Source organism: Molothrus aeneus, unplaced genomic scaffold (genome assembly GCF_037042795.1).
Source record: "Molothrus aeneus isolate 106 unplaced genomic scaffold, BPBGC_Maene_1.0 scaffold_30, whole genome shotgun sequence".
Lineage (NCBI taxonomy): Eukaryota > Metazoa > Chordata > Aves > Passeriformes > Icteridae > Molothrus > Molothrus aeneus.
In genome coordinates this window covers 896,167-910,038 of record NW_027098964.1, presented here as the reverse complement: position 1 = coordinate 910,038, position 13,872 = coordinate 896,167, and the positions used below count along the sequence as shown (strand labels likewise).

Below are 13,872 nucleotides of genomic sequence, written 5' to 3'. Positions count from 1 at the left end.
CACAAAAATCCCCCAAAAAATCGCTAAAAAAATCCCAGAAAAATCCCCCAAAATTCCCAAAAAAAAAAAACGCAAAAAAATCCCCCCAAAAAATCGCTAAAAAAATCCCCAGAAAAATCCCCAGGAAAAAAACCCAAAAAACCCACAAAAATCCCCTAAAAAATCGCTTAAAAAATCCCAGAAAAATCCCCAGAAAAAAACCAAAAAAAATCCCCAGAAAAATCCCCTAAAAAATCGCTAAAAAAATCCCAAAAAAAATCACAGAAAAATCCCCAGAAAAATCCCGGAAAAATCCCCAGAAAAATCGCCTAAAAAAATCGCTAAAAAATCCCCCAAAAAATCACAGAAAAATTCCCCAAAAATCGCTAAAAAAAACCCCAAAAAATCCCAGAAAAAAAATCCCCAGAAAAATACCCCCCCCAAAAAAAAACCCCAGAAAAATCACCGGGAAAATCGCTTAAAAAATCCCCAGAAAAATCCCCCCAAAAAACCCCAGAAATCCCTAAAAAATCGCTAAAAAAATCCCAGAAAAATCACAAAAAAATCCCCAGAAATCCCCTAAAAAAATCGCTTAAAAAAAAACCCCAGAAAAATCCCCCCAAAAAATCTCCAAAAAAATCCCCACCAAAAAAAACCCAAAAATCCCAATAAAAACCCCAATAACCCCCAAGAAAACCCCCAAAAAAATCCCTAAAAAAAAACCCCATAAAAATTCCCCCCAAAAAACCCCAGAAAAATCCCCCAAAAAATCGCAAAAAAAAAACCCTCAAAAAAATCCCCAAAAATTCCCCCCCCAAAAAACCCAAATTCCCCAGAAATCCCCCCCCCCAAAAAAAATCCCTAAAAAAATCCCAAAAAAACGTGAAAAAAATCCCCCCAAAAAAATCCCCAAAAAAACCCAAAAAATCCCCCCAAAAAACCCCAAAAATCCCAAAATTATCCACAAAAAATTCCCAAAAAATCCCCCCAAAAATCCCCCCAAAAAATCCAAAAAAAGTCCCAAAAAATCCCCCAAAACTCCCCAAAAAAGCCCGCCAAAAATCCCAAAAACATCCACAAAAAATCCCAAAAATATCCACAAAAAATCCCCCCAAAATCCCCCAAAAAATCCCAAAAAAATAAAAAAAAAAAACCAAAAAATCCCCCAAAAAACGGCCCCGGAATGACCCAAATGCACCCAAAAAAAGGCCCCAAATTTGCTCGGATTTTGTAGCTGAAAGTGCCCCAAGTTCACCCAAAACGCCCCAAATTCACCCCAAATTGGCCAAAATACCCAAAAACCCCCAAAATTTCCCCAAATCCGCCCCAATTTGGCCCCAATTTTCCCCTTTAACCCCTCCCCCCCCGCTTTGATTGACGTCGGATTTGAACCAATAAAGAGCCTGGAATGGAAAAGGGGGCGTGGTCTCGTGAATGGGCGGGGTTTGGCGGGGCTATGGTGGGAAAGGGGGAGGGGCGAAATTTGATCCCCAAAATTCACCTGGGACCCCCCAAAATCCATCGGGGACCCCCCAAAATTCACTTGGGACCCCCAAAATTCACCCAGGACCCCCAAAATTCACTCAGGATCCCCCAAAATTCACTCGGGACCCCCAAAATTCACCCTGGACCTCCCGGGACCCCCCAAAATCCATGTGGGACCCCCAAAATTCATTCAGGACCCCCCCAATCCACCTGGGACCCCCCAAATTCACTCAGGACCCCCCAAAATTCACCCAGGACCTCCCAGGAGCCCCCAAAATTCCCTCGGGATCCCCCAAATTCACTCTGAACCCCCCAAATTCACCCCAGGACCCCCCAAAAATGCCCCAGACTCATTTCGGGGGGGGGAAGTGCTTTATTGGCCTTGGCCCCGCCCCCTCCAATTGGCCCCGCCCCCTTTTAGGCCGCGGGGGGGGGAGGGGCCCCCAAATCCCTGAGTTGGTGGGGGAGGGGTGGGGGAGGGGGTGGGGGTGGGGATCCCCCCCCCCCCATGGAACCCCCCAATACTGAACCGGCCCCGCCCCCACCCTGGGACACCCCAAAAATCCCCAAAAATGGGGGGGGGACCCCAAAATCTCCTGTAAGAACCCAAAATCCACTATGGAGACCCCAAATCCACTATAGGGACCCCAAATCCACTATAGGGACCCCAAATTCCCCATAGGGACCCCAAATCCACTATAGGGACCCCAAATCCCAATAAAACCTCAATAAATCCCCTAAGAACCCCATAAATCCCCTATAGGGACCCCAAATATCCCATAGGGACCCCAAAATCCCCTATGGAGACCCCAAAATCCACTATAGGAACCCCACATTCCCCATAGGGACCCCAAAATCCACTATAGGAACCCTAAATCCCAATAAAACCTCAATAAATCCCAATAAACCCCATCAATCTCCTATAGAGACCCCAAATCCCCTATAGAGACCCTAAATCTCTATAAAACCTCATAAACCCCAATAAATCCCTTCAAAACCCCATCAATCTCGAATAGACACCCCAAAATCCCCTATAAAATCCCAATAAAACCCTATAAACCCTATAAATTCTAATAAAACCCCAATAAACCCCAATAAACCCCAATAAAATCCCATAAATCCCAATAAATCCCAATAAAACCCCAATAAAACCCCAATAAATCCCCTAAAAACCCCATAAATCTTCCATAGAGGCCCCAAATCCCCTATAGGGACCCCTAAATCTCTATAAAACCCCATAAATCTCAATAAATCCCAATAAAACCCCAATGAATCCCTGAAAAACCCCATCAATCTTGAATAGAGACCCCAAATCCCCTATAAAATCCCAATAAACCCCAATAAATCCCAATAAATCCCAATAAATCCCAATAAAACCCAATAAACCCCAATAAAACCCTATAAATCCCAATAAACCCCAATAAAACCCCAATAAACCCCAATAAATCCCAATAAAACCCCAATAAAACCCAATAAAACCCCAATAAAACCCCAATAAACCCCTATTTAATTCAGCCAGGGGCGGATGCAGCGCTCGTAGACGCCCCTGTGGCTGTGCCAGGCCCATCAATGCCCCATAAACCCCAATAAACCCCAATAAAACCCCAATAAATCCCAATAAAATCCCAATAAAACCCCATAAATCCCCTATAAACCCCAATAATTCCCATTTTAATTCAGCCAGGGGCGGATGCAGCGCTCGTAGACGCCCCTGTGGCTGTGCCAGGCCCATAAATACCCCATAAACCCCAATAAACCCCAATAAAATTGTAATAAATCCCAATAAAACCCTATCAATCCCAATAAAACCCCAATAAAACCCCAATAATTCCCATTTTAATTCAGCCAGGGGCGGATGCAGCGCTCGTAGACGCCCCTGTGGCTGTGCCAGGCCCATAAATACCCCATAAACCCCAATAAACCCCAATAAACCCCAATAAATCCCAATAAAACCCCAATAAAACCCCAATAAACCCCTATTTAATTCAGCCAGGGGCGGATGCAGCGCTCATAGACCCCCCTGTGGCTGTGCCAGGCCGTGTGAGGGACCCCGGGCACGGAGCAGCCCCCGAGGGCCCCCCGGGCCCAGAGCGACTTCAGCCCGAAGGTGTCCTGGAGAAAGACCTGAAATGAGGGGGGGAAAATAATAATAATAATGTGAAAAATGCTGGAAATCACCCCAAAAATAGCCTGGAAATATCCTAAAAAATATCCCCAAAATATCCCCAAAATATCGTGAAAATAACCCCAAAAATAGCCTGGAAATATCCCCAAAAATATCCCGAAAATATCGTGAAAATATCCCAAAAATATCCTTAAAAATATCCCCAAAATAGCCTGAAAATAACCCCAAAAATAGCCTGGAAATATCCTAAAAAATATCCCCAAAATATCGTGAAAATATCCCAAAAATATCCCCAAAAATATCCTGAAAATATCCCCAAAATATCCTGAAAATATCCTTAAAAATATTCCCAAAATATCCCCAAAATGCCCTGAAAATATCCTAAAAATAACCCCAAAAATATCCCCAAAATAGCCTGAAATTATCCCCAAAATTACCCCCAAAATATCCCCAAAATATCCCTAAAATATCCCAAAAATATCCCGAAAATATCCTAAAAAATGCCCTGAAAATATCCCCAAAATAACCCCCAAATATCCCCAAAATATCCTGAAATTATCCCCAAAATAACCCCAAAAATATCCCCAAAATAACCCCAAAATATCCCCAAAATAACCCCAAAATATCCCCAAAATAACCCCAAAAAGATCCTAAAAATGCCCTAAAAATACCCCAAAAAATCCCAACCCACACCCTAAAACCACCCCAAAATCCCAATTTTTGGGGTCCCAACCCCAAATTTTGTCTCCCTCGCCCCAATTTTTGGGGTCCCAATCCCGAATTTCGGGGTCCCAACCCCGATTTTTGGGTCCCAACCCCATTTTTTGGGGTCCCAATCCCGAATTTTGGGGTCCCAATCCCATTTTTTGGGGTCCCAATCCCGAATTTTGGGGTCCCAACCCCGATTTTTGGGGTCCCAACCCCATTTCTTGGGGTCCCAATCCCATTTTTTGGGGTCCCAATCCCGAATTTCGGGGTCCCAATCCCAAATTTTCGGGTCCCAATCCCATTTTTTGGGGTCCCAATCCCGAATTTCGGGGTCCCAATCCCGAATTTCGGGGTCCCAACCCCGATTTTTGGGGTCCCAACCCCATTTCTTGAGGTCCCAATCCCATTTTTTGGGGTCCTAATCCCAAATTTCGGGGTCCCAATCCCGAATTTCGGGGTCCCAATCCCGATTTTTGGGGTCCCAACCCCATTTCTTGGGGTCCCAATCCCATTTTTTGGGGTCCCAATCCCGAATTTCGGGGTCCCAATCCCAAATTTTTGGGTCCCAACCCCGATTTTTGGGGTCCCAACCCCATTTCTTGGGGTCCCAATCCCATTTTTTGGGGTCCCAATCCCGAATTTCGGGGTCCCAATCCCAAATTTTCGGGTCCCAATCCCATTTTTTGGGGTCCCAATCCCGAATTTCGGGGTCCCAATCCCGAATTTCGGGGTCCCAACCCCGATTTTTGGGGTCCCAACCCCATTTCTTGAGGTCCCAATCCCATTTTTTGGGGTCCTAATCCCAAATTTCGGGGTCCCAATCCCGAATTTCGGGGTCCCAATCCCGATTTTTGGGGTCCCAACCCCATTTCTTGGGGTCCCAATCCCATTTTTTGGGGTCCCAATCCCGAATTTCGGGGTCCCAATCCCAAATTTTTGGGTCCCAACCCCGATTTTTGGGGTCCCAACCCCATTTCTTGGGGTCCCAATCCCATTTTTTGGGGTCCCAATCCCGAATTTCGGGGTCCCAATCCCAAATTTTTGGGTCCCAATCCCGAATTTCGGGGTCCCAATCCCGATTTTTGGGGTCCCAACCCCATTTCTTGGGGTCCCAATCCCATTTTTTGGGGTCCCAATCCCATTTTTTGGGGTCCCAACCCCGAATTTTGGGGTCCCAATCCCGAATTTCGGGGTCCCAGTCCCGAATTTCGGGGTGCCCCTCACCGGCTGCGCCTCCATGTCCCTCACGGTCTCGTTGGCGTCGTAGAACCCAAAGAGGCTTCGGGGGAAAATTTTGGGGGTCACCAAAATTCGCTCCCCAAATTTGGGGAGAACCCCAAAAAAGACCCAGAGGGTTTGGGGGGGAAATTTGGGGATTTTTTGGGGATTTTTTGGGGATTTTTTGGGGATTTTTTGGGGATTTTTGGGGATTTTTTTTTATTTTTGGGGGGATTTTTGGGGGAAATTTTTTGATTTTTTGGGGGGGAAATTTTTTTATTTTTTTGGGGTTTTTTTGGGATTTTTTGGGGGGCAATTTTGAGGATTTTTGGGGCCACTTTAAGGAGATTTTGGGAAGGATTTTGGGGTCATTTTGGGTTTTTTTTGGGGCAATTTTTAAGGTAATTTTGGGGCCACTTTGAAGAGACTTTGGGAAGGATTTTTGGGGTAATTTTGGGGTTTTTTGGGGCAATTTTGGGGGTTAATTTTGGAGCCACTTCGAGGAGGGTTTGGGAAGGATTTTGGGGTAATTTTGGCGTAATTTTGGGGTTTTTTGGGGCAATTTTTGGGGGTAATTTTGGGGCTATTTCAAAGAGACTTTGGGAAGGATTTGGGGGAAATTTTGGGGAAATTTTGGGTTAATTTTGGGTTTTTTTGGGGTGATTTTTAAGGTAATTTTGGGGCCACTTTGAAGACACTTTGGGAAGAATTTTGGGGTAATTTTGGGATAATTTTGGGGTTTTTTGGGGCGATTTTTGGGGGTAATTTTGGGCCTATTTCAAAGAGACTTTGACAAGAATTTTGGGTTAATTTGGGGGAAATTTTGGGGCTTTTTGGGGCGATTTTTGGGGGTAATTTTGGGGCTATTTCAAAGAGACTTTGGGAAGGATTTTGGGGAAATTTTGGGGTGATTTTGGGGGTTTTTGGTGCTCTCACCTGGACTGCCAGGGGGTGATGACGCCGTCGTCGGGGCCCCCGATCAGCACCAGGCGCTGGATCCGCAGCAAATTCCGCTTCCACTCTGGGGGATTTTGGGGTTTTTGGGGTCGATTTTTGGGGTTTTTGGGGTCGATTTTTGGGGTTTTTGGGGTCGATTTTTGGGGTTTTTGGGGTCGATTTTTTGGGGTTTTTTTTGGGGTGTTTTTTGGGGTTTTTTTGGGTTTTTTTGGGGTTTTTTGGGGCTCACCTGAGGCGTTGGGGTGCAGCCTCTCATCGTTGAGCAGCGCCAGGAAATCGCTGCTGTTCAGGTAAAGATCCCGGTGGTGGGGGTCTAAAAAGGGGAAATTTGGGGTTTTGGGGGGGGATTTGGGGTTTTTTGGGGGGATTTGGGGTTTTTTTGGGGTGTTTGGGGCTTTTTCGGGGCGTTTGGGGCTTTTTGGGGAGGTTTTTGGGAAAGTTCTTGGGGTTTTTGGGGAGGTTTGTGGGGTTTTTCGTGACGTTCGTGGGGTTTGTCGAGAGATTTTTGGGGGTTTTGGGGGGAAATCTTTGGGGTTTTTGGGGAGTTTTGGGGGGCATTTTGGGTTTTTTTGAAGGGTTTGGGGGAGATTTTGGGGTTTTGGGGAGGGTTTGGGGGGTTTTGGGGTTTTTTTGGGGGGTTTTCAGGAGATTTTGGGGTTTTGGGGAGGTTAATGGGGTTTTTGGGGAGATTTTTGGGTTTTCTCAGGAGGTTTTTGGGAGATTTTTGGGGGATTTTTGGGGGATTTTTGGGGTTTTTGAACTCAGACCATTCTGGGGGTTTTGGGAGGGATTTTTGGGGTATTTTGGGGGTTTTTTGGGGCTCAGACCATTCTGGAGGTTTTGGGGGAGATTTTTGAGGGATTTTTTGGGGATTTTTGGGGGTTTTGGGGCTCAAACCATTCTGGGGTTTTGGGGGGGATTTTGGGGGTTTTTGGGGGATTTTTTGGGTTTTTTTGGGGTTCAGACCATTCTGGGGGTTTTTGGGGGGATTTTTGGGGGTTTTTGGGGTATTTTTGGGGTTTTTTGGGGCTCAGACCATTCCAGTAGTTGCAGATGGAGACGCCCTGGCCCAGGGGGGTGTAGCAGAGGCGGTACAGGTTGGATTTCATGTGCCGGGGGAAAAGCCACTTCAGGTAATCGGTGTCTGCTCCAAAATCGGCAAAAATCAGCCCAAAATCAGCCTCAAAAACAGCCCAAAATCAGCCCCAAAACCGGCACCAAATTGGCTCCAAAATCAGCCCCAAAATCCCCCAAAAATCCACCCCAAATCAGCCCCAAAATCAGCACCAAAATCAGCCCAACATCAGTAAAAATCAGCACCAAAATCAGCAAAAAATCAGCCTCGAAATCACCCCAGAATCACCCCAAAATCATGAAAAATCAGCCAAAAATCAGCATCAAAATTGGCACCAAATCAGCCCCAAAATTGGCACCAAAATTGGCACCAAAATCAGGAAAACCAGCCCAAAATTACCCCAAAATCAGCCCCCGAATCAGCCCCCAAATCAGGAAAAATCAGCCCAAAATCAGCCTCAAAATCAGCCCCAAATCAGCCCCAAAACCGGCACCAAATTAGCCCCAAAATCGGCCCCAAAATCAGCCCCAAAATCAAGAAAAATCAGCCCCAAAATCAGCCCCGAATCAGCCCCAAAATCAGCCCCCAAATCAGCCCCCAAATCAGCCCCCAAATCAGCCCCAAAATCAGCCCAAAATCAAGAAAAATCAGCCCCAAATCAGCTCAAAATCAGCCCCAAAATCAGGCAAAAATCAGCCCAAAATCAGCTCAAAATCAGCCCCAAAATCAGGCAAAAATCAGCCCAAAATCAGCTCAAAATCAGCCCAAAATCAGGCAAAAATCAGCACCAAAATCAGCCCCAAAATCAGCACCAAAATCAGCCCCAAAATCAGGAAAAATCAGCCCCAACATCGGGAAAAATCAGCCCCAACATCGGGAAAAATCAGCCCGAAGTCAGCCCCAAATCAGCCCTAAAATCAGCCTCAAAATCACCCCAGAATCACCCAAAAATCATGAATAATCAGCCGGAAATCAGCCTCCAAATCAGCCCCAAATCAGCCCTAAAATCAGCCCCAAAATCTGCCAAAAGTGAGCCTAAAATCAGCCCCCATATCAGCCCAAAATCAGCCTCAAAATCAGCCTCAAAATCACCCCAGAATCACCCCAAAATCATCCCAAAATCAGCCCGAAATCAGTAAAAATCAGCCCCAAAATCATCCCCAAAATGAGCCCCAAATGAGCTCAAAATTGCACCAAAATCAGGAAAAATCAGCCCAAAATCAGCCTCAAAATCAGCCTCAAATTCACCCCAGAATCAGCCTCAAATCAGCCCCAAATCAGCCCCAAATCAGCCCCAAAATCAGCCCCAAAATCCCCCAAATTCAGCCCAAAATGAGCCCAAAATCCCCCCCAAGAAAGCAAAAAACACCAAAAAAAACCAACACAAAAAACCCAAACAACCCCAAAACTCCTCCCCAAAAAAATCCCTAAAAAATCCCCAAAAATCCCAAGAATCCCCCAAAACCCCAAATTGCCCCAAATTTGCCCCAAAGACCAACAGGACCTCCCAAAACCACATCCAAAAACCTGGAAAAAAATCACCAAAAAAGCGCAAAAATTGCCAAAAAAACCCCGAAAAAACCCCAAAAAACCCTCAGAAAAAACCAAAAAAAAAATCCCAAAAAATCCCAAAAAATCCCCAAAAATCCCCCAAATCCCCAAAGTGCCCGAATTTGCCCCAAACGTGGCCCTCACCCCCGTACTGCCCCATCTGCGGCGCCGCCAGGGAGATGAAGCTGCGCACGTTGTGGTCGGGGGTCGTGGCCAGCAGGGCCCGGCAGATGAGACCCCCTGGAATTGGGGAGAGGGGGGTCAAGACACCCCAAAAACAGCCCTGGAAACCCCAAAAACCTGCCCCAAAATCCCCTCAAAAACAGCCCCGGGAAGCCCCAAAATCCCCCCAAGAAAACCCAAAATCCCACCCCAAAAAGGCTCCAAGAAACCCCGAAATCCAACCCCAAAATCCCCCCAAAAACAGCCCCGGGAAGCCCCAAAAACCTGCCCCAAAATCCCCCCAAAAATAGCCCCGGGAAGCCCCAAAAACCTGCCCCAAAATCCCCCCAAAAACAGCCCTGGGAAGCCCCAAAATCCCCCCAAGAAACCCCAAAATCCCACCCCAAAAATGCTCCAAGAAACCCCAAAATCCCCCCAAAAATAGTCCCGGGAAGCCCCAAAATCCCCCCAAGAAACCCCAAAATCCCACCCCAAAAATGCTCCAAGAAACCCCAAAATCCCCCCAAAAATAGTCCCGGGAAGCCCCAAAATCCCCCCAAGAAACCCCAAAATCCCACCCCAAAAAGGCTCCAAGAAACCCCGAAATCCAACCCCAAAATCCCCCCAAAAACAGCCCCGGGAAGCCCCAAAATCCCCCCAAAAATCCCCCAAGAAAACCCAAAATCCCACCCCAAAAATGCTCCAAGAAACCCCAAAATCCAACCCCAAAATCCCCCTCAAAACAGCCCCGGGAAGCCCCAAAATCCCCCCAAAAACCCCCCAGGAACCCCCAAAATCCGACCCCAAAAACAGCCCCGGGAAGCCCCAAAATCCCCCCAAAAACCTGGCCCAAAAATCCCCCAAAAATCCCCCAAGAAACCCCAAAATTCCCCCAAAAACAGCCCTGGGAAGCCCCAAAATCCCACCCCAAAAAGGCTCCAAGAAACCCCAAAATCCCCCCAAAAACAGCCCCGGGAAGCCCCAAAATCCAAGCCCCAAAATCCCCCAAGAAACCCCAAAATCCCACCCCAAAATCCCCCCAAAAATCCCCCTGGGAAGCCCCAAAATCCCACCCCAAAATTCCACCAAGAAACCCCAAAATCCCCCCAAAAACCTGCCCCAAAAATCCCCCCAAACCCCCCAGGAAACCCCAAAATCCGACCCCAAAAATGCTCCAAGAAACCCCAAAATTCCCCCAAAAACAGCCCCGGGAAGCCCCAAAATCCAACCCCAAAAACCCCCCAGGAAATCCCAAAATCCAAGCCAAAAAATCCCACCAAGAAACCCCAAAATCCAAACCAAAATCCCCCCAAAAACCAGCCCCAAAAATCCCCCAAAACCCCCCCAGGAATCCCCAAAATCCCACCCCAAAAACCCCAAAATTCCACCCCCAACCGCCCCCCCAAGAAACCCCAAAATCCCACCCCAAAATCCCCCCAAAAACCTCCCTGGACCCCCAAAATCCCACCCCAAAAACCCCAAAATTCCCCCCAAAAATCCCCTGGGACCCCTCCCCATAAACCCGGGACCCCCAGGATCCCCTCCTACAGCCCTGGGACCCCCCCCATAAACCCGGGACCCCTCCCACAGCCCTGGGACCCCTCCCCATGAACCCAGGACCCCTCCCCATAAACCCAGGACCCCTCCCCATAAACCCGGGACCCCTCCCCATGAACCCGGGACCCCCGGGACCCCCGCCCACCCTGGCTGTAGCCCAGCAGGTGCCCCCTGGGACCCCTCCCATGGCCCTGAGACCCCTCCCACAGCCCTGGGACCCCTCCCCATGAACCCGGGACCCCCACCCATAAACTTGGGACCCCCACCCATGGCCCCGGGACCCCTCCCCATGAACTCGGGACCCCAGGATCCCCTCCCACAGCCCTGAGACCCCTCCCCATGAACCCGGGACCCCCTCCCACAGCCTTGGGACCCCCAGGATCCCCTCCCCATGACCCTGGGACCCCTCCCCATGACCCCATGACCCCGGGAGCCCCGCCCACCCTGGCTGTAGCCCAGCAGGTGCCCCCTGGGACCCCTCCCCATGACCCTGGGACCCCTCCCCATGAACCCGGGACCCTCAGGATCCCCTCCCACAGCCCTGAGACCCCTCCCCATGACCCCAGGACCCCTCCCCATGACCCCAGGACCCCCGGGACCCCCGCCCACCCTGGCTGTAGCCCAGCAGGTGCACGCCGTGGGCAGCGTTGGCCATGATCGGGGCCAGCGCCTGGCGGAACCCGGCCACCTGCAGCCAGAGCGGCCGCAGCGACGCCCCCCGGTCAAACAGGTCCAGCACCGTCACCTCCGTGCCCGGGTGGCTCTGGAAGGGCGAGAATGGGGGGAGAAAGCCCAAAAATGGGGTCAGGACATGGAAAAATGGGGTCAGGACATGGAAAAATGGGGTCAGGGAGCCCAAAAATGGGGTTAGGACATGGAAAAATGGGGTCAGGGACGCCCCCCGGTCAAACAGGTCCAGCACCGTCACCTCCGTGCCCGGGTGGCTCTGGAAGGGTGAGAAAGCCCAAAAATGGGGTCAGGACATGGAAAAATGGGGCAAAAATGGGGTCAGGACACAGAAAAATGGGGTCAGGGACCTCAAAAATGGGGTCAGGACATGGAAAAATGGGGTTAGACAGCCCAAAAATGGGATCAGGGAGCCAAAAATGGGGTTAGGACATGGAAAAATGGGGTCAGGACATGGAAAAATGGGGTGAGAGAGCCCAAAAATGGGTTCAGGGAGGTGAAAAATGGGGTTAGGACATGGAAAAATGGGGTTAGGACATGGAAAAATGGGGTTAGGACACAAAAAAATGGGGTCAGGGACGCCCCCCGGTCAAACAGGTCCAGCAGCGTCACCTCCGTGCCCGGGTGGCTCTGGAAGGGCGAAAATGGGGTGAGAACATGGAAAAATGGGGTCAGGACGTGGAAAAATGGGGTGAGAGAGCCCAAAAATGGGATCAGGGAGCCCAAAAATGGGGTGAGGGAGCCCAAAAATGGGGTCAGGACATGGAAAAATGGGGTCAGGGACACAAAAAACGGGGTCAGGGAGGTGAAAAATGGGGTCAGGACATGGAAAAATGGGGCAAAAATGGGGTCAGGACACAGAAAAATGGGGTGAGGGAGCCCAGAAATGGGGTCAGGATATGGAAAAATGGGGTCAGGGACCTCAAAAATGGGGTCAGGGAGGTGAAAAATGGGGTTAGAGAGCCCAAAAATGGGGGCAGGGACCTCAAAAATGAGACTGGGACCCCAAAAAATGGGGTCAGGACATGGAAAAACGGGGTCAGGGACCTCGAAAATGGGATTGGGACCCCATTTTTGGGATATTTCGGGGATAATTTTTAGGATATTTTTGGGGTGATTTAGGGATATTTTGGGATATTTTTGGGGATATTTTTGGGGATATTTTGGGGGGATTTTGGGGATATTTTTGGGATATTTTGGGGGTGATTTTGGGGGTATTTTTAGGATATTCTGGAGATATTTTGGGGGTGATTTCGGGATATTTTTGGGCTATTTTTAGGATATTTTCATGATATTTTAGGGATATTTTCGGGATGTTTTAGGGATATTTTCGGGATATTTTAGGGATATTTTCGGGATATTTTTGGGATATTTTCAGGACGCTTTAAGGATATTTTCAGGGTATTTTATGGATATTTTAATGATATTTTAGGGATATTTTCAGGATGTTTCTGGGATATTTTCAGGATATTTTTTGGGTATATTCAGGACGTTTCCGGGATATTTTCAGGATATTTTCAGGATATTTTATGGATATTTCCAGGATATTTCTGGGGTATTTTCAGGATATTTTTTGGGTATATTTAGGACATTTCGGGGATATTTTCAGGATATTTTCGGGATATTTTCAGGATACTTTTGGGGTATTTTCAGGATATTTTCGGGATATTTTCGGGATATTTTTGGGGTATTTTCAGGATATTTTAGGGATATTTCGGGGATATTTTCAGGATATTTTAGGGATACTTTCATGATATTTTAAGGATATTTTCAGGACGTTTTCGGGATATTTTCGGATATTTTTGGGGTATTTTCAGGACGTTTCCGGGACATTTTTCGGGGCCGATTCGGGGCCGTTCTCCCACCTCGTTGATGAACTGCCGCAGGTGCCGGAAGTCGCTGGGGCTGTCGAAGAGGCCGTGCACGATCACCACGGGCCGGAACGGGCCCTGCCCCGCGACCCCCGCCCCGAACCCCCCCAAAAAGCGGCGGGGCAGGGGCAGGGGCAGGGGGAGGGGCGGCCCCAGCAGCCACAGCAGCAGCAGCACCTGAGGGGGGGGGAGGGGCAGCGCCGCCCCTCCCCCGCCCGCCCGCCACAGCGCCGGCCGCATCTGGAACGCGGAGGGGAAAAAAATTTAAAAAAAAAAAAAAAAAAATTAATTAATTAATTAATTAATTAAAGGGGGGAGGGGTCAGGGAGATTTCCCCCCCCCCCAAAAAAAAAAAAAATCTTCCCCTTTTTCCCCCTCCCCCCCTCAAACGCGGGGCCGTGTTTACCTCCCGGCTTCCCCCCCGCCCCCACGCGCGACGTCACTTCCGGTTCCGGTCGCGGCCCCCGCGCCCCTCCCCTCGCTTTAAATCCCTCCCC

General features: G+C 48.8%; 1 protein-coding gene across 1 annotated transcript; it reads right to left on the bottom strand.

Annotated features, from left to right (window-relative positions):
* Positions 1-3,422: 3,422 nt before the first annotated feature.
* Positions 3,423-13,615, bottom strand: PPT2 (palmitoyl-protein thioesterase 2). The gene is made up of 8 exons (XM_066570827.1): positions 13,370-13,615; positions 11,427-11,580; positions 9,243-9,338; positions 7,509-7,616; positions 6,702-6,785; positions 6,452-6,536; positions 5,522-5,576; positions 3,423-3,588 (listed from the first exon to the last, which is right to left on the bottom strand). Exons 1-8 carry the CDS (start codon positions 13,613-13,615, stop codon positions 3,445-3,447), a joined length of 972 nt encoding a protein of 323 aa, XP_066426924.1. The 3' UTR covers positions 3,423-3,444.
* Positions 13,616-13,872: the final 257 nt, after the last annotated feature.

What these genes read in the sequence shown, in the direction of transcription:
- PPT2 (XM_066570827.1), bottom strand. Translation starts at nt 13,615, where the DNA reads ATGCGGCCGGCGCTGTGGCGGGCGGGCGGGGGAGGGGCGGCGCTGCCC. An exon ending in TGCGGCAGTTCATCAACGAG is followed by an intron (nt 11,581 to 13,369) that starts GTGGGAGAACGG and finishes TCGCCCTTCCAG; the next exon opens with AGCCACCCGGGCACGGAGGT. An exon ending in CCTGCTGGGCTACAGCCAGG is followed by an intron (nt 9,339 to 11,426) that starts GTGGGCGGGGGT and finishes CCCCAATTCCAG; the next exon opens with GGGGTCTCATCTGCCGGGCC.